The sequence below is a fragment of the Salvelinus alpinus genome, chromosome 36 (assembly GCF_045679555.1).
Source record: "Salvelinus alpinus chromosome 36, SLU_Salpinus.1, whole genome shotgun sequence".
Lineage (NCBI taxonomy): Eukaryota > Metazoa > Chordata > Actinopteri > Salmoniformes > Salmonidae > Salvelinus > Salvelinus alpinus.
The window spans coordinates 9,262,235-9,288,716 of record NC_092121.1 but is presented as its reverse complement, the minus strand read 5'-3'; the positions used below and the strand labels follow the sequence as shown (position 1 = coordinate 9,288,716).

Here is a 26,482-nt window from a genome sequence, read left to right as displayed (position 1 = left end):
TTTTGCTGCTTTTGAATTCTGAATCAAGGTATGAATCCTGAATGTATGAATCCTGAATGTATGGAGTCCTGAATGTATGGAATCCTGAATGTATGGAATCCTGAATGTATGAATCCTGAATGTATGGAGTCCTGAATGTATGGAATCCTGAATGTATGAATCCTGAATGTATGGAATCCTGAATGTATGGAATCCTGAATGTATGGAATCCTGAATGTATGAATCCTGAATGTATGGAGTCCTGAATGTATGGAGTCCTGAATGTATGGAATTCTGAATGTATGTGAAGACTTGCTTATTTGTATCAAACACATCATTATCGTGTTTTTATGATAGTTTAGTGGTTCTACCAAACTATGAAATGTTCATAATATTCTGTAGTTCAGGAATTTCAGCAACTTGTATCATTCTTCATGTATAGCTAAATATTCAAATGTAGGCTACCCTGTAATACAACACCTTTTCCATCGGAGTATTGGCAGTGTTTCCAATGCTCTGCTGAACATATCCAAGCAAGTGCTTATGAAGAAGTGACTGCATGCATTTATCTTGGGAGCTGAAGATATTTATTACGTTCACAAAATGCTGAGGGCTCGATTCAATATGCAGTGCTGAAGACCTACGCTGAAGCGCGATATACATTTAAGTTAATGTTCCTGCGTTCACGGAGACTGCGTTCACGGTAAACGCTACATGTCGTCTCAATCGGAAATGACCTTTACATTTCAATCGCACTACAGCGCTTCTCTTCAGCTGTATGGATTGAATCGAGCCCTAGGACTGCCTATACTTTGAAAAACAAACATCAATTTGTCTTGTCCCCAATGGTTGTCAGATATCTTAACCTTAAAAGTGCCAACTGTGGAACACTGAACTTAAAAACCTGAAACCCCATACTGACTGCACATACTGTGTTGCTTCTATAAGCAATGCTCTTAGAGTCAATCACGCTTGTCTGACAATCTACACAGGACCGTGGAATGGGTAAGGAAACCAATACGTTTCCAAAACATTCAAAGCAAAAGCAGGTTGACATTTATTGTCATGAATCTTGCCCTGAAGAAAGAACTGAATGTCACGGTTTTCTTCCTGGGATGAAGGAGAGGACCAAAATGCAGCACGGCTAGTGTTCAACATGTTTAATAGACGAATAAACGGTAACACTACTACAAGTAACAAAATAACAAATGTGAAAACCGAGACAGTCCTATCTGGTGCAGAACACAAAGACAGAAGACAGGAAACAATCACCCACAAAATCCCAACACAAAACAAGCCTCCTATATATGATTCTCAATCAGGGACAACGAATGACAGCTGCCTCTGATTGAGAACCATATTAGGCTGGACACAGAAACAGACAAACTAGACACACAACATAGAATTCCCACCCAGCTCACGTCCTGACCAACACTAAACAAGCAAAACACATAAGAACTCTGGTCAGGACGTTACACTGAACTGAATTTTTCGCTATATGGGCAAGCTGCTAAGTCAAAATTGGCTATATCATAAAAATTTATGAAAACAAAATATTAGACATTAGGGTTAGACATTAGGGTTAGACATTAGGGTTAGCAGTGTGGTTAAGGTTAGGGTTAGGTTTCAAATCAGATTTTATGACTTTGTCCCTGTGCCAGCTAGTGACCACTCTGCAGTGCTGTCTCCAGGGCAAGATTCATGACAATAAATGCCAACCTGCAAAGCAAAATCCAAAGCATGTATTGCTGTTATACTTTGTCCATAGACTGCTGGCAGGGAAAGGAAACCAATATGTAATTTCTAATTTGGGTGAACTATCCCTTTAAGTGTATTTTTTTTGTATTTCATCCACCTCTGGCCTGCTCGCCTCCCTACCTCTGAGGAAGTACAGTTCCCGCTCAGCCCAGTCAAAACTGTTCGCTGCTCTGGCACCCCAATGGTGGAACAAACTCCCTCACGACGCCAGGTCAGCGGAGTCAATCACCACCTTCCGGAGACACCTGAAACCCCACCTCTTTAAGGAATACCTAGGATAGGATAAAGTAATCCTTCTAGCCCCCCCCCCCTTAAAAGAGTTAGATGCACTATTGTAAAGTGGTTGTTCCACTGGATATCATAAGGTGAATGCACCAATTTGTAAGTCGCTCTGGATAAGAGCGTCTGCTAAATGACTTAAATGTAAATGTAAATGTATTTGGCTTAGAAAGTGATATTTTAATTTACCTTTTGAGGTTATGTGAATATTTCAGCAAAAGTGAAGAGGTAGTATTCAGCACATCAAAAAAAGCAGGGAACACAGTTATCATTCACAAAATGTAAGAGTCACCTAATATATGTATTTGATTTGTTTGTAGGTTAAAACAGCACTTCTATTTGAAATTTGTGAGGAATGATGGGAAATAACACAGGTATTTGTTATGAAAGTGTATCTTCATATCTCAGATAAGATTTCAGCATCTGAAAGTGACTGGAAAATGTCCAATAGATAAGGAGTCAGGAGATTGTTAGCAATTGTGGTACCATTTGAAAAAAGCTATTTCCTTTTCTCTCAGACATGACGTAACTGTCTCCAGAGAATCTCAGGTGTTATCAGATTACAGTGCTTCTGAAAATATTCAGACCACTCGACTTTTTCCACATTTTGTTACGTTACAGCCTTATTCCAAAATGGATTAAATAAATATAAAATATCATCAATCTACGCACAATACCCATAATGACAAAGTTAGTTGACATTTTTGCGTATGTATTCAAAATAATTGTTTTACTTAAGTATTCAGACCCTTTGCTATGAGACTCGAAAGTGTGCATCCTGTTTCCATTGATCATCCTTGAGATGTTTCTACAACTTGATTGGAGTCCACCTGTTGTAAATTCAATTGATTGGACATGATTTGGAAAGGCACACATTTGTCTACAGTGCCTTCGGAAAGTATTCAGACCCCTTGACTTTTTCCACATTTTGTTGCGTTACAGCCTTATTCTAGAATTTATTAAATAAATGTTTTTCCTCAGCAATCTATAGACAATACACCACCAAACAGCTTTTTAGAATAAAAAAATAACTATTCAGACATTTTTCTATGAGACTCGAAATTGAGCTCAGGTGCATGCTGTTTTCATTGATCATCCTTGAGATGTTTCTACAACTTGATTGGAGTCCACTTGTGGTAAATTCCAATGACTGGACAGGATATATGTAAGGTTGGCAGTGCATGTCAGAGCAAAAACCAAGCTATGAGGTCGAAGGAATTGTCCGTAGAGCTCCGAGACAGGATTGTGTCGAGGCACAGATCTGGGGAAGGGTACCAAAAAATGTCTGCCGCATTAAAGGTCCCCAAGAACACAGTGGCCTCCATCATTCTTAAATGGAAGAAGTTTGGACCCACCAAGACTCTTCCTAGAGCTGGCCGCCGGGCCAAACTGAGCAATCGGGAGAGAAGGGCCTTGATCAGAGAGGTGACCAAGAACCAGATTGTTTTATTTTACCTTTATTTAAATAGGCAAGTCAGTTATGAACAAATTCGTATTTACAATGACTGCCTACCCTGGCCAAACCCGGACGACGCTGGGGCAATTGTGCACCACCCTATGGGACTTCCAGTCACAGCCGGATGTGATGAAACCTGGATTCAAACCAGGGACTGCAGTGACCCTCTTGCACTGCAGTGCCTTGGACCGCTGCGCCCCTCGAGAGCCCAGATGGTCACTCTGACAGAGCTCTAGAGTTCCTCTGTGGAAATGGGAGAACCTTCCAGAAGGACAACCATCTCTGCAGCACTCCACCAATCAGGCCTTTATGGTAGAGTGGCCAGACGGAAGCCACTCCTCAGTAAAAGGCACATGACAGCCCGCTTGGAGTTTGCCAAAAGGCACCTAAAGACTTTCAGACCATGAGAAACAATATTATCTGGTCTGATGAAAACAATGTTGAACTCTTTGGCCTGAATGCCAAGTGTCACGTCTGGCGGAAACCTGGCACTATCCCCACGATGAAGCATAGTGGTGGCAGCCTCATGCTGTGGGGATGTTTTTTAGTGTCAGGGACTGGGAGACTAGTCAGAATCGAGGCAAAGATGAACGGAGTAAAGTACAGGGAGATCCTTGATGAAAACCTACTCCAGAGTTCTCAGGACCTCAGACTGGGGCGAAGGTTCACCTTCCAACAAGACAACAACCCTAAGCACACAGCCAAGACAACGCAGGAGTGGCTTTGGGACAAGTCTCTGAATGTCCTTGAGTGGCCCATCCAGAGCCCAGACTTGAACCCGATCAAACATCTCTAGAGAGACCTCAAAATAGCTGTTCAGCAATGCTCCCCATCCAACCTGACAGAGCTTGAGAGTATCTGCAGAGAAGAATGGGAGAAACTCTCCAAATACAGGTGTGCCAAGCTTGTAGACTCATACCCAAGAAGACTCAAGGCTGTAATCGCTGCCAAAGGTGCTTCAACCAAGTACTGAGTAAAGGTTCTGAATACTTATCTAAATGTGATATTTCAGTTTTTTATTTTAATACATTTGCAAAAACTTCTAAATCTGTTTTTGCTTTGTCATTATGTGGTATTGTGTGTAAATTGATGAGGGGGAAAAAACGATTTAATACATTTTAGAATAAGACTTTAATATAATAAAATGTGAAAAAGTAAAGGGGTCTGAATACTTTCTGAATGCACGGTATATAACTGACTTCTGCATGTGATATCATGTTCTCTATTTCAGAAATTAAAAATGAAATACTAGCCCTTGCACGCTTCAGCGGCTATACAGATAATACCATATGCAAAAGGAAAGCTAATATCCTTGAATAATTTATCTGTAATACACACCTTCCATCTCCTGTTACTAATTGTGATGGGGTGAAAGAGGCCTCTTATAAGTGTTGAAATGAAACTCGGTGTAAACCAGACAACAATGTATCTTAGGTAAGACTAAAAACACATGTACATTTGCACATTTGTGTTAATTAAAACAGTAAGTAATGTATACTGTGTTCAAATTCAACTCCATATGCCCATTGAAACTGTTAAAGCATTTTGTCTCGGGCTCCTCTGGTTTAAAAAAAGGAATAATGATAGATAATGATATTTAAAATAGTTTGCATGTGGGCTGCAAAGACTTCTAGATTAGATTATGTTTAAATGTATTAATAAATCTATTAGCCTATAAAATATTCAGATTCGACTTAGAATAGTATTTATATTACCCTGCATATAGTACTTTCAGAAAGTATTCCCACCTCCTGACTTGCTTCCCATTTTCTTGTGTAACAGCCTGCATTTAGACTTTTTTGGCAGTGGCCTACACACAATAATTCATCATGTCAAAGTGGAATTATATTTTTAGGAATTTTTATACATTTTAAATGAAAAGCTGAACTGTCTTGAGTCAATAAGTATTCAACCCCTTTGTTATGGCAAGCCTACATAAGGTCAGAAGTAAAAATGTGCTTAACAAGTCACATAAGAAATTGCATGGACTCACTCTGTGTGCCATAATAGTGTTGAGCATTATTTGTTATGACTACCTCATCTCTCTATCCTACACATACAATTATCTATAATGTCCCTCAGTCGAGCAGTGCATTTCAACCACAGAGTCATTCACAAAGACCAGGGATCTTTTCCAATGCTTTGCAAAGAAGGGCACCTATTAGTAGATGTGTAAAAAAAAGCAGACATTGAATATCCCTTTGAGCATGGTGAAGTTATTAATTACACTTTGGATGGTGTATCAATACACACAGTCACTACCAAGATACAGGCGTCCTACCTAACTCAGTTGCCAGAAAGGAAGGAAACCCTCAGGTATTTCACCATGAGGCCATTGGTGACTTTAAAACAGGATGGATCAACAATATTGTAGTTACTCCACAATACTAACCTAATTGAAAAGAATGAAGCCTGTACAGAATAAAATATTCCAAAACATGCATCCTGTTTGCAACAAAAGCAATTTACTGTTTGTCCTGAATACAAATTGTTGTGTTTGGGGCAAATCCAATACAACACATTACTGAATATCACTCTCCATATTTTCAAGCATAGTGGTGGATGTATCATGTTATGGGTATGCTTGTAATCATTAAGGACTGGTGAGTTATTCAGGATAAAAAATAAATAGAATAGAGCTAAGCACAGGCCAAATACTACTGGTAAACCTGGTTCAGCCTGCTTTCCACCAGACACTGGGAGATGAATTCACCTTTCAGCAGGACAATAACCTAAAACACAGGCCAAATCTACACTGAAGTTGCTTACCAACCTTGCAGTTAATGTTCATGTGTGGCCGAGTTACAGTTTAAACTTAAATCTACTTGAAAATCTATGGCAAGACCTGAAAATGGTTGTCTAGTAATGATCAACAACCAATTTGACAGAGCTTGAATAATTTTTTAAATAACAAAAGGCAAATGTTGCACAATCCAGGTGTGGAAAGCTCTTAGAGACATACCTACAAAGTCACAGCTGTAATTGCTGCCAAAGGTGCTTCTACAAAGTATTGACTCGGGTGTGAATACTTATGCAAATGAGATATTTCTCTATTTAATTTTCAATAAATGTGAAAAAAAAAAAACACTTTGTCATTATGGGGTATTGTGTATAGATGGGTTACAAAAATAATTAATGTAATCAATTTTGAATTCAGGCTGTAACACAACAAAATGTGGAATAAGTCAAGGGGTATGAATACTTTCTGAAGGCACTGTAAATGTTTTTCTAAGAAGGTAATTATTGGAAAGTATCATTCCGGTGCTTCGACCTGCTCCTAATTGTTGCGATTAGCCAATGTTATTAGAGGCAATTTGTATCAGAAATCTGAGTCTAACATGAAGGTGTTCTTTGATTGCTCAGTCAAGGGCTAATTATATTGACTTGGTAAGCATTTTGTTATTGGAGGCTTTGAATGAATTTGAAAAATAACACTTACGAGTAGTTAACATATTTCCTCAGTGTGATACTATTAATAGACTCCCTTTTACTCCTCTGTAAATCCCCTGTCAATATCAATCTTCCTCCAATGCATCTAAAACTAGGGACTCATATCTCCAGGAAGGTATGGTACTTTTGACAGCAGAAATAATAGGATGGGTAGTGTCATCAGAGATTATTCTGGAAAGAACTGATAAGTATGGAACCATTGCCTTAGGGCTTTATGGAAAATAAGATAAACCAGGCCCTCTTTGAAAGCATCCAAGCATCAGCTTCACCCTGCCTTTAATCTAGCCAGGCTTCAGTTTTTTAAAGGAATATCTGATTTGAAAGTGCACTGTCGGGGAGAGAGGACATACCCAACCTTAGGGTTCGCCCAAATTAATTCAGTAAGATTAGTCTTTTTTGCAGTAATTTACAGTATGAAATGTACCTTGCTATTAGTAGTATATGTACAGATTTTTAACAAGGATGTCTAAATAAATAGTTTGGTGTATGTTCCTATATGGCCAATTCAGATTTCTATTCATTGTGTTTACTGCTTTTAACCTTATGCTAAATGAATCATTGATAAAGTGAAACTTCACACAGTTCAGTAATTAGTCAGCACATGCCTTTCTTCCACCATACCACATCCAGGGAAATGAATGAGGTTTTACTGGCAAAACTTTCAAAAGGTAATTTAAATGATGTGGCCTATGTCTCTAAGCACTAAATGTCTTATTAATTAACTACTATTACGTGTCGACAGCTAGTTGTGTGAGGAGAAGCACTGTGTGTGCACTACTGTACACTGTCAAACTTGTTTCAAAATCTCTTAAGCACTTACAACCCTCACATTATCCATTGTCAAATAGTAAAGAGCTGGTGGTGCAGAGCTGAGTCACTTCTTTTGAATTGTGAGTCTCAAAGTGGGGATATGCCAACTAGGCTGTACAATGGCTGTACATCATAGGCCGGTCTGATCATCATTCATTTGAATTCACAAGGTTATTTTAATGGGAAAAAACTAATTGGAATATATAAGTTGCATTAAGGCTGCAATGGGCTAAAACAAATGTTCATTTTGTCTCGTCAAATCCTTCCCCACAAGGGAAGATATGGTTATTTTCTCCCAGCCAGCCTCTCCGTCATCCCCCACCAAAGTTAAGAGATGGAAGCCAACGAGTTTCCCCTGGACATGGTGGAGAGCGCATTAATCAGCTGTAGACAGAGCGTGACTAAGGCTCAGAGAGGAAAAGTTATGAAATGTGGAAAGAGAGAGAAAACACCAAAAGTTCCTCTCCACTCTTCAGAGATGTAGCTAATGTTTAATAGGATGTGGGTGATCAAGTACAGAGTACACAGGATCTCCGGTGCACTTCCAAATGAGATCTCCACTGGCAAAGCTCAAAGCTCAAATGGATGGTATAATTACTAGGTCGTGTCCATATAAAACTCTTAAGAGAAGAAGAAAAGTTAACAGATGAAGGATGTGATGATATTCAGAAGATTACAAACAGTATAGCTAGCTGTACAGCCTCACTGAAAACGCTTTTCGAAAATATCAAATTCCACTGTGTGATATGTTTGCACTTCATAGATTTGCTTATAGCTAATTTGATTGGATGTGCTTAAGTCAAGATCAGGTCTAAATGAATCGGAAAATCCCTTTCACTTTCTATGAAGCAAAAAACACATCCGTCCTAAAGTAAATCAGTCAATCTCGATGCATTTGCTGCCTTTTGCAAAGGTATCTATCCATGAGCAAGTCTATTAGGTTATTATTACCAAAGGGCCGTCTTGGCCTGTGATGTATGAGTGTCTCGATCTTGTAGGGTTGAATCCCTCCACTCTAGTTAAAGAAGATGGATGTTGATGGATGTTGCAAAAGGAGCCAGGCCCTGCTCATTAATACAAGGCACTGCAACCAGAGTGAAGCCCCAATGACAAGCAGGGAGAGCGAGTGAGCCAACCATCAAATGAGCGCTGTGCAAAGGCAGGTCACAGGGACCGCCAGTCAACCCAAGTGGCAGGTAGAAAGAAGGGGAATCGCTGAGCACGCCATATGTTGGAGCAGGATTAAACCATATTGCTCATTAAGATATAAAAGAGTGAGCAAATCAAAGAGCCTTCACACCGCAGACAGGAGAAAATAAGAAGAGTACCCACACAGGTCACATTACTTTTTGTTCCAGGAGCTTTTGCTTCTGGTGATAATGAGCACGCCTGTCTCCTCTCCACATCTCGGTCCTCATTTATTTTTTTCACCAAACAAAGACTCTTCTGATCATAGATGAGTACAAACGAGAGGAAGCTGGCGGAAAAAAATCAATGGCTCCATTCTTGTGGAAGATAAACAGCTTTTAGGCTTTAAATATGTCCCCCTTGTAGCTTTATTAATTTGCTTACAACTCAATTCAGAGGTGAGGGCTCCCCTGCAAATACTTACGACAGATGAAATGCTTTTCCTTTCAAAAAAGACATTAAACAGTACAGTATATTAGGGATAACTCAGGTCAGTACATTCATGTTCTAACAACATTGCCCGCAGATATGCACAGATCATTACGTAGGCTACTACACAAAAACAAAACACACTTCTCTTTAGGAAATCAGGAAATGAATTACATTGTATAATATCTGACCCACTTAAATGCAAGTGTTCACAGTTAAAGTGCTATGAATGTAAAGGACTGTCCCCAGGAGAAAAAAAAATGCAATGGCTGACACGTTGGTAAACATAGCAAGGAAACTATCCAATCTACTGTCTAGCAGGCAGGTTGAAAACACTTCCTCAATGCAGAATCTCTCCACTATCAAGACAACCTCTCTATCGACTATCAATCAATGCACCTGCAATTATGAGTCTGAGATGGTGCTTAAAGGTTGAAAACACTTCCTCAATGCAGAATCTCTCCACTATCAGGACAACCTCTCTGTCGACTCTCAATCAATACACCTGCAATTATGAGTCTGAGATGGTGCTTAATGCCATAAACAGAAACATTGTCGAAATATAAAAACCGAAAGCAAATGTTCTCATTCTCTGTTGTTATAATCATAATTGTATTGTTGGCTTAAACCAATAGGTTGTTGAGCACCCTCCTGGAACAGCTATTACAGACCTTTTATTGTTGTGGTGTGTAAGTGATAATATATCAAACACTGCAATCATAGACTTGATTTGGACCCTACGGGAGTTCATTTGTGATTTCTGAGGCTCTTGTTCTTTCCTTCCTGGGCTGAAGCCTCTCTGACGCAAACGCCAAGATCTACTCTTCAAATCTGTCCAACAATCAGACACACCGACTGGGTGTCCAGAAGCTGTCACTGATTGCAACGCAGACAGTGTAGTGATTGGAAGAAATTATACCTTTTTGAGGATGATCACGATAACTATTAATTCACTCTAAATGTATGTTGGATATACCAGCCTGGCCTCAGAGCCATACGAAACATACTATACGTATGTCTGAGCACCTCCAAGACATATGATACCTACTAATGGTGTCGTTCTCAACTAACATCAAGGCGGTGACCCGTTCCTGTAGGTTCATGCTCTACAACATTCGCAGAGTACGACCCTGCCTCACGCAGGAAGCGGCGCAGGTCCTAATCCAGGCACTTGTCATCTCCCGTCTGGATTACTGCAACTCGCTGTTGGCTGGGCTCCCTGCCTGTGCCATTAAACCCCTACAACTCATCCAGAACGCCGCAGCCCGTCTGGTGTTCAACTTTCCCAAGTTCTCTCACGTCACCCCGCTCCTCCGCTCTCTCCACTGGCTTCCAGTTGAAGCTCGCATCCGCTACAAGACCATGGTGCTTGCCTACGGAGCTGTGAGGGGAACGGCACCTCCGTACCTTCAGGCTCTGATCAGGCCCTACCCCCAAACAAGGGCACTGCGTTCATCCACCTCTGGCCTGCTCGCCTCCCTACCTCTGAGGAAGTACAGTTCCCGCTCAGCCCAGTCAAAACTGTTCGCTGCTCTGGCACCCCAATGGTGGAACAAACTCCCCCACGACGCCAGGTCAGCGGAGTCAATCACCACCTTCCGGAGACACCTGAAACCCCACCTCTTTAAGGAATACCTAGGATAGGATAAAGTAATCCTTCTAACCCCCCCCCCCCTTAAAAGAGTTAGATGCACTATTGTAAAGTGGTTGTTCCACTGGATATCATAAGGTGAATGCACCAATTTGTAAGTCGCTCTGGATAAGAGCGTCTGCTAAATGACTTAAATGTAAATGTAAATGTAGTTACTTTAGAAAGAAACGAAAGTAGGGAGATCAAATCAAATTTTATTTGTCACATACACATGGTTAGCAGATGTTAATGCGAGTGTAGCGAAATGCTTGTGCTTCTAGTTCCGACAATGCAGTAATAACCAACAAGTAATCTAACCTAACAATTCCACAACTACTACCTTATACACACAAGTGTAAAGGGATAAAGAATATGTACATAAAGATACATGAATGAGTGATGGTACAGAACGGCATAGGCAAGATGCAGTAGATGGTATAGTGTACAGTCTATACATATGAGATGAGTAATGTAGGGTATGTAAACATAAAGTGGCATAGTTTAAAGTGGCTAGTGATACATGTATTACATAAAGATGGCAAGATGCAGTGGATGATATACAGTACAGTATATACATATACATATGAGATGTGTAATGTAGGGTATGTAAACATTATATTAAGTGGCATTGTTTAAAGTGGCTAGTGATACATTTTTACATAATTTCCATCAATTCCCATTATTAAAGTGGCTGGAGTTGAGTCAGTATGTTGGCAGCGGCCACTAAATGTTAGTGGTGGCTGTTTAACAGTCTGATGGCCTTGAGATAGAAGCTGTTTTTCAGTCTCTCGGTCCCTGCTTTGATGCACCTGTACTGACCTCGCCTTCTGGATGATAGCGGGGTGAACAGGCAGTGGCTCGGGTGGTTGTTGTCCTTGATGATCTTTATGGCCTTCCTGTGACATCGGGTGGTCCTGGAGGGCAGGTAGCTTGCCCCCGGTGATGCGTTGTGCAGACCTCACTACCCTCTGGAGAGCCTTACGGTTGTGGGCGGAGCAGTTGCCGTACCAGGCGGTGATACAGCCCGACAGAATGCTCTCGATTGTGCATCTGTAGATGTTTGTGAGTGCTTTTGGTGACAAGCCAAGTTTCTTCAGCCTCCTGAGGTTGAAGAGGCGCTGCTGCGCCTTCTTCACAACGCTGTCTGTGTGGGTGGACCAATTCAGTTTGTCCGTGATGTGTACACCGAGGAACTTAAAACTTTCCACCTTCCACCGACCTGTCCCGTCGATGTGGATAGGGGGGTGCTCCCTCTGCTGAGATTGGTTGGGGAGGATGGGTGGGCGTAATCCCACCCATCCACCGCAACCATCTAACAATCCAAAGGTTGTGTGTTAGAGTCTCGTCAGGGACAAGTGTAACATTTTATTTAACCCTTATTCTAAACTTAACCCAAATTACCAATTCACCTGATCTGCTAAATCAATTCCCCTAACCTTTGTCGTTTTAGTTCCCCTAACTTTCCATGTAAATTATCCTAACCTTTGTCGTTAGTTCACCTAACCATCAAAGTAAATTCTCTCTGTAATTCTCCTTCGTTGTTAAATCCTTCAAGACGTAAAGTTACATCATCCAATTCGTATACTATTGTATGACCGGGTAAGACGCATGATACTACACGTCCTCTAATACGTGTGATATAGTGTAACTGCTATTCCGTTCATAATGTATGTAACGAAACATATCCAACAAATGGAGTGTCACAGATTTACATACAGAACAATATGAATTGCCGTGAGACCAGTAGTCAAAATTGAATTAGTTTGAGTATTACTGTTTGGGACCAGGAAATCACACATTACATAGCTATCATTACTACTTATGCATTCAACAATGCTAGCAACGTCATTGTCTTGGCAAATCCCCATCTTCATTGTTGGTCACAATATTTTCTTCCTTATGCGAGGGAAAATGGAGGATGACTTTGACATCTTAGAACAGACAGATCTTTGGTTTGTATGGCAGCTAGCTATCTCTGAAGGATACTGAAGATCAGAAATGGCTTCCTATTGAATAATATACTGTATTTGTGCAATGATCAATGCAATTCACTGTGACTCGGGGTAGGTATCCAACTGAGATATCTATGGTACTGTATAGAACGAAAGCATGAATTAACATATCAAACCAAATACATTTTGTTGCTATTTACATAGTAAATACACTTTTTGCGGTGCGAATAAGATTCGAGCAAAGAGGAAGACACTCTGGGGTTTGAGTTGATTGCAATCCATGCTGAAATTGCAACACACAATAAAGACTAATGACTGCCTGGGCCATCTCCAGGATCTTATGTACAGTTGAGGGACATCTCTAAATTTCCCTCTTTAGTCTACAGTGCCTACTTTACGTCAACCCTGATTCTCTATTCTCTCATTTCTATTTGCTACTGAAATCTGCTCATAACCATCAGCATATAATAAGAAGCAAAATGGAGAGAGCTTGTCAACAAAGACAGCAGTTTGAGTCACTCAGGAAATGAGAATACTGTGCATTTCACTGCTTAAAACTCTCATCTTTGAAACGGTTGTATCCTCTTAAGTGACACAGCTCCCTCTGTGCAAATAAATGTTACCATAAAGCTGCCTCTCCATAGCGATAAGTACCGTTGCTCTTCCTCTCAGTTCTCCCTTTCATTTTTATATGGAAATCCGACATCAGAGTCTGGCAATAGAACTGCTGTGGGGTAGGAATGATGTGGAGGATCGGAGGGACATGAATAGAACATTTGCCTACAGTATGTTAATTGTCACATAACTAGTGTAGTTTTATTTGTCACTGGACAGAGTAGTTTGAAAGAGATAGTTCTCCCAAATTACTAAATGACTAATTTGTTTCCTTACATGTGTGACACTACCGGTCAAAAGTTTTAGAACACCTACTCATTCAAGGGTTTTTCTTTATTTAACTATTTTCTACATTGTAGAATAATAGTGAAGACATCAAAACTATGAAACAACACATATGGAATCACGTAGTAACCAAAAAAGTGTTAATAAACAAATCAAAATCTATTTTATATTTGAGATTCTTCAAATAGCCACCCTTTGCCTGGATGATAGCTTTACACACTCTTGGCATTTTCTCAACCATCTTCATGAGGTAGTCACCTGGAATGCATGTCTTCTTAAAAGTAAATTTGTGGAATTTATTTCCTTCTTAAAACCTGTTGAGGATAGAGGGCGCTATTTTCACTTTGGGGGAAAATCGTGCCCAATTTAAACGGCCTCGTACTCTATTCTTGCTCGTACAATATGCATATTATTATTACTATTGGATAGAAAACACTCTCAAGTTTCTAAAACCGTTTGAATTATATCTGTGAGTAAAACAGAACTCATTTTGCAGCAAACTTCCTGTCAGAAAGTGAAAAATCTCAAATCGAGGCTCTGTTCCAGGCCCTCCCTATCATTTTGCTTGAGATTTATGACTATACATGCACTTCATACGCCTTCCACTAGATGTCAATAGGCTGTGAGAGGTGAAATGGGGTCTCTAGCTCTTTCTATGGTGAAAAGAGGCCTCTTGGAATGACAGGACCCCAATTTCCTCTGTTCAGGATTACGCGGGATGGACATCAGCTTTGGCTTCTGAAAAGCTTTCCCTATAGACATGTAATATCTCCGGCTTTGATTTTATTTGATAAATGTGACAATATCATCGTAAAGTATGTTTTTTCAATATAGTTTAATCAGATTATTGATTTTTTTTCGGGAGATTTTGCGTGTTCCGTTCACTGCGTTTGTTCACGAAGGAGAGCTTAGCGGCACTTGGCTAGTTTTGCTTGCTAATTCGCGAGGGAAAAAGGCCATTCTAAAACCAAACAACGATTGTTCCCGACAAAGGACCCCTTGTACAACATTCTGATGGAAGATCATCAAAAGTAGGACCCATTTTATGATGCTATTTCATATATCTGTCGAACATGTGTACTATTAGTTTGCGCCCAGATTTTGGGCACGCTCTCGCTATAACGTAAGCTGGATGTCGTAATGAAGTTATTTTTAGAATTCTAACACGGCGATTGCATTAAGAACTAGTGTATCTATCATTTCCTATACAACATGTATTTTTTAGTCATGTTTATGAATAGTTATTTGGTCAGAATAGGTGAGTTTTAGAAAAATATCCGGACATTCTGGGAAAAATATGCTACGTTAGCACAATGTATAACCACTGATTTCAGCTCTAAATATGCACATTTTCGAACAAAACATAAGTGTATGTATAACCTGATGTTATAGGACTGTCATCTGATGAAGCTTATCAAGGTTAGTCAAAAATTATATATCTTTTGCTGGTTTGTTACGATCGCTAACTTTTGCTGCTGGTAAATGGCTTGTGTTTCTGGCTATTGTGGTAAGCTAATATAATGCTATATTGTGTTTTCGCTGTAAAACACTTAAAAAATCTGAAATATTGGCTGGATTCACAAGATGCTTGTCTTTCATTTGCTGTACACCATGCATTTTTCAGAAATGTTTTATGATGAGTATTTAGGTATTTCACGTTGGTCTCTATAATTACTCTGGCTGCTTCGGTGCTATTTCTGACGGTAGCTGTGATGGTAGCTGCAATGTAAAACTGATTTATAGCTCAAATATGCACATTTTTCAAACAAAACATAGATTTATTGTGTAACATGTTATAAGACTGTCATCTGATGAAGTTGTTTCTTGGTTAGTTTGGTTGGTTCTTGGTTAGTTTGGTTGGTTTTCTGCAAGCTACCTGTGCTGTGAAAGAAATGTCTGTGCTTTTTTGTATTTGGTGGTGAGCTAACATAAATATACGTGGTGTTTTCGCTGTAAAACATTTTAAAAATCGGACATGTTGACTGGATTCACAAGATGTTTATCTTTCATTTGCTGTATTGGACTTGTTAATGTGTGAAAGTTAAATATTTCTCCAAAAAAAATAACGAATTTCGCGCTCTGCCTTTTCAGTGGAATGTGGGAGGAGTTCCGCTAGCGGAACCCCAGTCCTAGACAGGTTAATGCGTTTGAGCCAATCAGTTGTGTTGTGACAAGGTAGGGGGGTATACAGAAGATAGCCCTATATGGTAAAAGACCAAGTCCATATTATGGCGAGAACAGCTAAAATAAGCAAAGAGAAGCGACAGTCCATCATTACTTTAAGACATGAAGGTCAGTCAATACGGAACATTTCAAGAACTTTGAAAGTGTCTTCAAGTGCAGTCGCAAAAACCATCAAGCGCTATGATGAAACTGGCTCTCATGAGGCCCGCCACAGGAATGGAAGATCCAGAGTTACCTCTGCTGCAGAGGATAAGTTCATTAGAGTTACCAGCCTCAGAAATTTCAGCCCAAATAAATGCTTCACAGAGTCCAAGTAACAGACACATCTCAACATCAACTGTTCAGAGTAGACTGGGTGAATCAGGCCTTCATGGTCGAATTTCTGCAAAGAAACCACTACTAACGGACACCAATAAGAAGAAGAGACTTGTTTTGGCCAAGAAACACAAGCAATGGGCATTAGACCGGTTGAAAATTGTCCTTTGGTCTGGAGTCCAAATTTTAGATTTTTGGTTCCAACCCACCGTGTCTTTGTGAGACGCGGTGTGGGTGAACGGATGATCTCTGCATGCGTATTTCCCACTGTAAAGCATGGAGGAGAAGGTGTTATGGTGTGGGGGTGCTTTGCTGGTGACACTGTCTGTGATTTATTTAGAATTCAAGGCACACTTAACCAGAATGGCTACCACAGCATTCTGCAGCGATACACCATCCCATCTGGTTTTGGCTTAGTGGGACTATCATTTGTTTTTCCACAGGACAATGACCCAACACACCTCCAGGCTGTGTAAGGGCTATTTTACCAAGAAGGAGAGTGATGGAGTGCTGCATCAGATGACCTGGCCTCCACAATCCCCCGACCTCAACCAATTGAGATGGTTTGGGATGAGTCGGACCACAGAGTTAAGGAAAAGCAGCTAACAAATGCTCAGCATATGTGGGAACTCCTTCAAGACTGTTGGAAAAGCATTCAAGGTGAAGCTGGTTGAGAGAATGCCAAGACTGTGCAAAGCTGTCATCAAGGCAAAGGGTGGCTATTTGAAGAATCTCAAATATAAAATATATTTTGATTTGTTTAACACTTTTTTGGTTACTACATGATTCCATATGTGTTTTTTCATAGTTTTGATGTCTTCACTATTATTCTACAATGTAGAAAATAGTAAAAATGAAGAAAACCCCTGGAATGAGTAGGTGTTCTAAACTTTTGATCGGTAGTGTAGACAAATGTAAGCCTGATGCACCTCCTTATCGGAGTGCAGGGTTTGCCTTGTAAAATACCAGTGTTTCTCTGTGGCCATCTGCTGCAGCAGATTCCTTATACCTGTGAAGGTTGACTGAAATAAATCACTCTAATATCACCTAGTATGCACTGTGCAAGAAAATGTGACGAATACAAAGGATGAAACAGCTCTTTGGGATTTTCTCTTTGGGATCTTCGTAGGATACTGTATTGTGGAATGTCATGCTGCCTTTCTTTCCCTGAATAAGAAGGTAGATACTCACATATTGTCTGTGGTTAAAAGGAACAAGAGTTTCCCCACTTTAGGGAGACAACATACAGGAATCAAATAGATTTCTGTTTATACTTGGCAACCAGTTCCAACACCTACATAATCATTGTTTTTTCCCCACTGCTCAATGATATTATTTTGTGTTTGCTATTTTAGTCAGTTACCTTAGAGACAGACGCAACTAACTTTTGGTGGCCAGTCATTTTGGGGTCATTCAGAGTTCAAAATACAGGGATGTGGCTCTTAGGGCAAATCTGCTCTGTCTGGGGAATAACAAGTTAAGTGCTTCAAAGTATTGATGGAGCAATCATTACTTCTTGGCTATTAAACATTTGTCATAGCTAACCTCTACCACTGAATGTTTGGGCCAGCCGCTCTACCCTCTACCTCATCATCACATACCACTGTGCTCCTGGGCACTTGTGAGAACAGATCCGACCCATGTAGATATTAATGCACTGTCAGACTACTTCACAGTGGCTGCACTCAGGACAGAGGATCATCAGTCTTACACCAGGCTTTGCAAATTCTTCAATGACCTCCTTCGGCTTGCGGCATTTCAAGAGTTTTCCCCAGTAGCTAATCTAACTTGTTCAGTCAACCCTACCAACTCTGCATAATTCACAAACTTTTTCAAACGCAGCGGCGACTGTATGTTTACAGATAGGAATATAAACAAAATTGTAATAATATGGGTTTACTTCAAGGCAACTTACCACATGAGACATACTGTATCATGTATATTATTATAAACTGTTCGATCCCTGAATGCTGATTGGCTGAAAGCCGTGGTATATCAGACAGTATACCACGGATATGACACAAAATTGCTTGTTTACTTTTCTAATTACGTTGTTAAACAGTTTATAATTGCATCAAGACACCTTGGGGGTTAGTGATATATGGCCAATATACCATGGCTAAGGGTTGCATCCAGGCAATCCGCATGTTATGACGTTGCCCTCTTTGGGTACAGCGAGCACAATCCCCCTCTCTCTGTCTCCTACAACCAGGCTGCTGTGGTCAGAGAGGTCGTAAATTATCTCCTCATGGCCACGGTATAGAGAGAGAGTGAGTTTTCATAGAGAGAACAAAGGAATTTCTTCCACCTCACAGAACTTGAGGTCCGAACAACATTTATGTTCTGGAGAAGGTATAAAAGATCGGTGAAGAATCCAGCTACGAACTGGTCCGTTTGGTACAATTTTGTGAAACTCATGGGAGACAATATGGCCACATTACCATAACGCAATTTATATAATAGCCTCAGATATGAGGCTTACATCTAATTGTTGTATAAGATGAAGGATGATACTGTTTGTGAAATTGTGTAATGTGATTTTGGACTGTTTAATGAAGGAAACTCCAATTCCCTTTGGAGTTTAACTAAATCAGAGGACCGCCCATGAGCACAGTTATGGTCTGGCGTCCTGGGACAGGCCCTTTCTGCTCTTCCGAATAAAACCCCCACCCGGGTTTTCTATCACCAGACCAGCTTACCTAGATAACGAGAGGGCCAAAGTTTGAGAGGAGAGCGAGCTTACCTCAATTATGAGAGGGCTAAGGGTTGAGACGTTTGCTGAATCTTTTAACCATCCCACGTGGTTAAACTCTTAGACTATCGATACCGACAGAATAAGAACAAGTCTTTGATATTAATTACTAGTCTGCAGCTAGGAATTCGGTATCATTGAACGCGAAGACCGACAACCGCCGAGACATCTATTCTATAACGACATGAATGAATGTCACTCTGAACTATCCATTCTAACCACGACAGAGAGAGAGAGAGGGCGGACAGAGTCTCCAACAGAAACAAACTTCTCAACAGAGATCCCGACGACACACTGAGCGTCAATATATATATTGATTGCAATTGTTCCCGAATGAGTGAGCGTTCATGTGCAAAGGATTAGCATTTCAATTGTTATAATTATCACTCTTTCTAACAAGCCGCCATGCCGGTTTAGCCCACTAGGGCACATCCGCTATCATTTCCTTGTAACCATATCTACTGTTTGTTATGCATTTCTGTGAGTACTTAGTTAGTAAATAAATATTTTAAGACAATTTATGTATGGATGACTCATAGTGAATACTGGGTTCGTGCAGATAACCATCAATTTACGACGTTTGGAATGAGACTGACGTGAGGTAAATAATAATGAATTAATTCGAAGACTAATTGATCAGATATTAAACATCTGAAAGTTATATTAGGAAAATTATAACTTTGTAATCTGAATATTTTCCTTGGTGCACCGACTTCCTAGTTAATTACAGTTACATGATTAATCAATTTAATCACGTAATAATCATTACAGAGAATTTTTGATAAAGATTAGTCTTCAGTTTTAATGATGCCAAAGACACGACACACATTATGTCGTGCCTAAGAAAATCAGTTAGCCGTGTTATACTGGCCATATATCACTAACCCCCAAGGTGCCTTAATGCAATTATAAACTGGTTAACAACGGCTTTCAGTCAATTGGCTTTCAGCCAATCAGCATTCAGGGATCAACCAGTTTATAATAATACACATTATATGTCTCATGTGGTAAGTTGCCTTGAAGTAAACCAATATTATTACAATTTTGTTTATATTCTTATCTGTAAATATACAGTCGCCGCTGCATTTGAAAAAGTTAGAGAATTATGCAGAGTTGGTAGGGTTGACTGAACTATCCGGTATATAATTAAGCAATAAGGCACAATAAGGTGTGGTATATGGCAAATATACCACTGCTAAGGGCTTTTCTTAGGCACGACGCAGCGCGGATTGCCTGGATACAACCCTTAGCCGTGGTATATTGACAAAACATGCATTTTTACTGCTCTAATTACGTTGGTAACCTGTTTAAAATAGCGATAAGGCACCTCAGGGGTTTGTGATATATGGCCAATATACCACGGCTAAGGGCTGTTCTTAAGCACGACGCAACGCGGAGTGCTAGGACACAGCCCGCGTTGCTTCGTGCTTAAGAACAGCCCTTAGCCGTGGTATATTGGCCATAAACCACACCCCCTCTGGCCTTATTGCTTAAATATACCACACCCCCCGGGCCTTATTGCTTAAGTATATGTTGCTGACTACAAATACTCCTATCCTTTCCCTCAATATACCATTCTACCATTCTGCTATGTCACTGTAAACACATAACTCTGCACTTTGTGAACTTTTATATAGCCTTTGACTCCCTTTGTTGACAGATTAACTCCTCATATGCCTACATGGTACATTGTGGATTTCTTAAGACGTTTTTAACATCAATATATATTGGAACAAATGAAAAGAGGCCCTTGCAAGGATTCTTAGCCACAGGCCAATTGGACAGCTGACATATGCTCAACACTAAAGCAAATGAAGAGTAGTTGGATACATTGTCAGGAGACATTAGACTCAATGCTTCACTAACAGCCCTCCTTGACACATGTAACAATATCATGGACTATACAGATACTAGTGTTGCTATGCGTATCCTTTCCATTGTGGTGTATGTCATATTTTGTATTTAGATTATCTTTCATACCGCCCTAACACCAGCTATTTGCACTGGTTTTGTCTGAATATTTGTCATACCATGCATGTACTGTACAAATGCAATAGCTGAAAACATACTCATTATCCTGACTCATTTAACATCCAACTGTACACATACTAACTAATGTAATATAACAGGTACATTACTGTTGATATAACTCAATAAATATATGTTTGTTGTGTCATTCGACTACCGTTTGAGATGTAATGTTGCTCTTAGCCAAAAGGGAATATTTCACATTATTATTTTTGCCATAAGATTAGTCTAGCCCACATATTGAAGTTATGGTATTGCAGATGCATGATGTTTTTGTACAATTGTCAGGAGGCATTAGACTATCTGCCTCACGAACAGCCCTCCTTCATACATGTAACAACATCATCGACATAAAAGTGCAGGAAAATCAAAACACAACAAAACAACAACAAATAATTGCGTTGTTTTGTTGTGTTTTGTTTTCCTGCACTTTTATGTCAGAATCCAGACATGTTGCAGTCAAGAAACAAACAAAAAATGTTAGATTTGTCAGTGAAAAACAGAGACAGGAACTACATCAACAACTGTCAACAACTGCGAGTCATACTTTAAGACCAGGGGCCTGTTGCACAAAAGTAGAATTAAGACATCCGGGATAAATGACTCAGCTGAGCTCAATGAAGCCAAAACATGTGCGTCCAGGCTTAATTGGTTGCACAAAGACCAAGCCAGGATGAGCAGACACGGATTCATTAAGCCAGGTGAAACCAATCCTGGATAGGTGCGCGCTCACGGCTCACTCAAATAGACCCCGCCACAGATCACAGATTAACTGATTTACCATGGCAACTAGAGCCGCGTACTTTTCCCCGTCGGAAGCACAAATCCTCATGGAGGCATACGAGGAGGTAAAAGATATAATTAAGAAGAAAGGCAACACCGCCACAGTGATAAAGCAAAGAGAAAAAGCGTGGCAAAGTATTGCAGACCGCCTGAATGCGTAAGTAGTGCACAATTACACACTCACCGCTCCGCTGAAACATCACAATTACAATTCAAATATTTAATTCACATCTCCAAAAATGCAGTTGTACTGTAATTATGAAACGGTTAAATTTTTAATTGAAATGCACTGCAGATATGAGTGAAATTGTGTAAAGTAACTCCATCACACTGTATAAAGCTATGATACATTTTTTGATATTTTTACTGAAAACAAGACAAAAATACCAAGTAATTTTTTGCAGTGTGACTCCATTAAATGTGTGTGTGTGTGTGTGTGTGTGTGTGTGTGTGTAGATTAAACATGAACGGGCCAAAACGGACATGGCAGCAGGTCAAAATCAAATACAAGAACATTCTGCAGAATGGTATGGTCCCTGACTAATATTTAACAAAGCACAAGCATATATTGTACCCAGAAGGTGCCTGCTCACACATTGTCTGTACTGTTTTAGCAGTGAAAAAGAATACCCACAGACAAGGCACGGGTGGTGGGTCACCAAAGGCTGACCTTACCCCAGCAGAGGACATGGCCTTGGAGCTAAATAAAGGCAGGCCCGTCTTAGAGGGGATCCCTGGGGGGAAAGAGACGAGCATAGGTTCCTCCCAAGATGCCACCCGCTTCATTCAAGGTATGTCCTTCCATCTCTACATGGGATACAACCACATTCATATTGAATCAATTTGGACTGTCTGACTTTGGTTTACCTATTGCCTTGCAGTGTCTGGCAGCACTGTGTTCCTGTTAGAGCCACCAGCACAAGCACCAGACGATGCTGATCCAGTGAGTACTCCATCAAAGGCATACTGTAGGCCTGGCATGTCTTGTCTACTAGCTTCAATATGAATCCGATTAAATGTGATAGGGTGAAGGCCCCAGTGCAGCAGCAACAGCACATGATGGAGACGATGATGAGGAGGAGACCATCTCTCTGGATTCCAGAAGGCATGAGGTATCATGTTAAGACTGTGAAAGTACTATTTACTCTACAATGGTGAGGAGTCCTCATCAAAAAATCTAATTTCTTTTACAGGACCCAGATGCTATACAGTGGGAAAACCAGCCTGGCAACATAGTGCGTATTAATAAAAGGACACCACATCCTGCCAAATTCCAGCTGCGCTAATTGTATTGTGTTCACAGAGCTCACAAGCTATCAGAAAGTTGTATGGCAACCACCTCCGGCGCCAAATAGAACTGGCAGACATAGACATTCAGTACAAGAAGAAAAAGATGGAAAATCTTGCACTGGAGTCCGAAATAAAAAAGAGGACAATTAGGAAACTGGACCTTGAAATAAAAAAACTTGAGAGGGAGGTGAGATATGCCTTCAATGTACACTGTATGCTAACTGTAACACAAATGTATTATTCATTATTTTTCTTTCCTCCCCCAGCTCCAAGAAGATGACACAGCTCAAAATAAAAATTAGGTATATTCTCGTAAAGTCAAGTGAGCCATGACATATGAGCTCTTATTGTGAGCACACAGGACGGTGGCATCTTTCTAAGTTTTTTTTTATTTTCCCAGCAATCAGTACAACCAAGTCATCGTTATAAGGCATCGCCCTCTTTTGCCCACCCCCCCAGCACCAGGTGTGGCCACTAGCCTATATGAAGGCCCAAAATTGTGTGTTCCTTTCTGCTCTGACAATGGCATGCCCATTCGTGCGAGATGTGGTGGATGAAGAAGCACTTGTGCTGAGGAGAGCCTTCAGGCGAGAAAGGGTCTTCAGGGACCGGTTGGACCCACTGGCCTTCCCTGATGACCATCTATATGAAAGATACAGGTTTTCTGCAGATGGCATCAGGTATCTATGCAGACTACTGGGTCCCAGGATTAAGCACCGCACTGCACGGAGCCATGCACTGAGTGTGGAGCAAATGGTTTGTGTGGCCTTGCGCTTTTTTGCTAGTGGAGCCTTCCTGTACTCAGTGGGGGATGCAGAACAGCTGAACAAGGCCACAATTTGCCGCACAATAAGGAGTGTGTGTCTGGCTATCAAAGCATTAGCAGATGTCTTCATCTCCTTCCCTGGCCACAGAAGACTCTGTGACATCAAAGAGGAGTTCTATAGGATTGCAGGTAAGAGGATCTACAAATTACAGGACAACTGTTAACACATAGTAGGATACTCATTACTTTGTGTGACAGGTTTCCCCAATGTCATTGGTGCAGTGGACTGCACACACATAAGGATAAAAGCCCCCTCAGGTGCCCATGAGGCCGATTTTGTGAATAGGAAATCCTTTCACAGCATTAATGTTCAGGTGAACATAACTTTTTGATATTGTCCATTGACGAACACTCTGCATTGCCAGTGATGTGCATTGATTGGTGTAATATTCCTCATCTTATGATTTCAGATGGTCTGCAATGCTGACTGTGTGATCAGCAATGTTGTGGCAAAATGGCCTGGCTCAGTCCATGACTCCAGAATCTTTCGGGCCTCTGAAATCTATCAGTGCCTATCACAAGGTAAGCCACACAACCCCTATTTATAACCATCATGGCTGTGTCAAGAATATCACTGTGTTTATGAGGTAGTAATGATGAGATTTTGTGTTGACAGGTGAATTCTCTGGTGTGTTGCTGGGAGACAGGGGGTATGGCTGCCAGCCTTTTCTCCTGACACCTTTCACAGACCCCCAGGAAGCACAGCAGGCCTACAACCATGCCCATGCCAGGACCAGGGCCAGAGTTGAAATGACCTTTGGCCTCCTGAAGGCACGCTTTCACTGCCTTCACAAATTAAGGGTCAGCCCTGTTAGGGCATGTGATATTACTGTGGCTTGTGCTGTCCTCCACAATGTGGCCTGCCTGAGGAAGGAGAGGGCCCCCAGAGTGCCACCAGCCATGGACTGGGACAATCCGGCAATCTTCCCTGATGACGACAGTGGTCGGCTGCTGAGGGACCAATATGTGTTGAATTATTTTAGTTAGTATGTGTGCTTTCAATTTTGGTTAAATATGTCCTGCGGTGGCAGAGGAATTTGGGTTTTTTTGGGTTCGTTTTTTGACGAATTTGGCCTCTTATGATGTTTGTGCGGTATACTGTGTGTAATACAAGGCTGCAGGGAGGCTACTGCATCCATTCATTTGTCTGTTCAGTTGATGTGTATGGATTTGTCCTGCATTTATTTTAGTGTGCAGACATGCAGGGTGTGTTATATACAGACCTTTGAATGTGTATGTATCATTTTGTATAATATGCTTGGATTCTGTGCTTTCCATCTTGTAGAGTCACTGTGACTTCAGTTTCGAAAGGAGCTGATGGTTTACCTGCTTTGTTTTGTCCTTATTCAATAAAGGAACATAATGTTACACATTGTGTTTTTATATTCATATGGAATGTGTATTTGTTTATATGACAGAGTACTAGGGCCACACTGAAGAAAAAGGATAAAGTCATAAATTTATGAGGCTGGTTCTTTCTGCAGAAAAGCTACATATTGTTTTTACAGTTTTGATACTTATGACAATGTGATACTTAATATTCTGGCACATCAGCATGTCTTTGTTTATGAAACCATACTGAAGTACAATTTCACGAAATGCCCCACATCTGTCATTTTAACAACTGTCCTCCTTTAAAACAACTGGTTACAATATTATGACTTGTGTTTTTTTCCCCTCTGTGGCCCTAATATTCTATCATTTTATATATAGCCTTATAGTCTATGGGAAACTGTAAATTATCTAATGATAGCAACATCATCTAAAAATCATTTTTTATCCAAAATCATTGAAATTAATGATCACAAACGCTTAAATAATAACAGTGGGTCTAGTTATATGTGATAACAATGTATAGTGAGCAGTGAAATAACTATTGGTTTCCATTTGTGGTGACTGCTGACTGACATTAGGGATGAGATTAAATAGATCCTGGAATTTAGCCTGGTCTGGAGCAGGCTAGCTCCACAGAATAAATCTCCATGGTAATTTATACCATAACATATCCTCCTGCCCCCTATCCATCTTTAGTGCAACCGGATTACGGATCAATTGAGCCAGGATCACCAAGATATCCTGGCTTAATCCCTTATCCTAGTTTTGTGCAACAGGCCCCAGGGCTACATTTATGATTTGGGGTAGAGAGAAAGAGCTTGATGAGTTAAGGCTTCGTTCACTGTTGGTGGGCAGATGAGGTGTGTACAGACAGCTTTTCTTCCACAGTAATTGCCTTGAACAAGCCTGCCACTATCTGGGGAATATCACAGATCCACTGTTTTGAGGAGCTGCACTCACAACATGGCCAGCAGCTGTACTGTACAGCCGTGCATATACTTTTCTTTGAAAGCTAAGTACGATGGGGCCTGTTCGGTACTTGGAAAATCAATGTTCCACAACAATGTCCTGCAAAGGGTGCTGTCTAGTCACTTTTAAGATCCCATGGCATTTATTGAGGGAGAATGGATTGGCACAA

General features: G+C 40.6%; 1 protein-coding gene across 3 annotated transcripts; it reads left to right on the top strand.

The window, feature by feature from the left end:
* The first annotated feature begins 21,666 nt into the window (after positions 1-21,666).
* LOC139565238 (putative nuclease HARBI1) lies at positions 21,667-25,398 on the top strand. 3 transcript variants are annotated; one of them, XR_011672873.1, is made up of 10 exons: positions 21,667-22,420; positions 22,508-22,684; positions 22,775-22,836; positions 22,919-23,005; positions 23,087-23,128; positions 23,197-23,370; positions 23,450-23,485; positions 23,584-24,138; positions 24,420-24,531; positions 24,626-25,398. XR_011672873.1 is itself a non-coding variant. In XM_071385409.1 (4 exons), the coding sequence occupies exons 1-4, from the start codon at positions 23,667-23,669 to the stop codon at positions 24,994-24,996; spliced, it is 1,071 nt and encodes a 356-aa protein (XP_071241510.1). In that variant the 5' UTR covers positions 23,588-23,666; the 3' UTR covers positions 24,997-25,398. The 3 variants fall into 3 exon arrangements, 1 of the variants encoding a protein (XP_071241510.1); XR_011672874.1 differs by having other exon boundaries at positions 21,667-22,684; XM_071385409.1 differs by lacking the exons at positions 21,667-22,420; positions 22,508-22,684; positions 22,775-22,836; ... (2 more) ...; positions 23,197-23,370; positions 23,450-23,485 and adding an exon at positions 24,208-24,323 and having other exon boundaries at positions 23,588-24,138.
* The last annotated feature ends 1,084 nt before the right edge of the window (positions 25,399-26,482 follow it).

What these genes read in the sequence shown, in the direction of transcription:
- LOC139565238 (XM_071385409.1), top strand. Translation starts at nt 23,667, where the DNA reads ATGAAGGCCCAAAATTGTGTGTTCCTTTCTGCTCTGACAATGGCATGC. An exon ending in GGAGTTCTATAGGATTGCAG is followed by an intron (nt 24,139 to 24,207) that starts GTAAGAGGATCT and finishes TTTGTGTGACAG; the next exon opens with GTTTCCCCAATGTCATTGGT. An exon ending in CTATCAGTGCCTATCACAAG is followed by an intron (nt 24,532 to 24,625) that starts GTAAGCCACACA and finishes TTGTGTTGACAG; the next exon opens with GTGAATTCTCTGGTGTGTTG.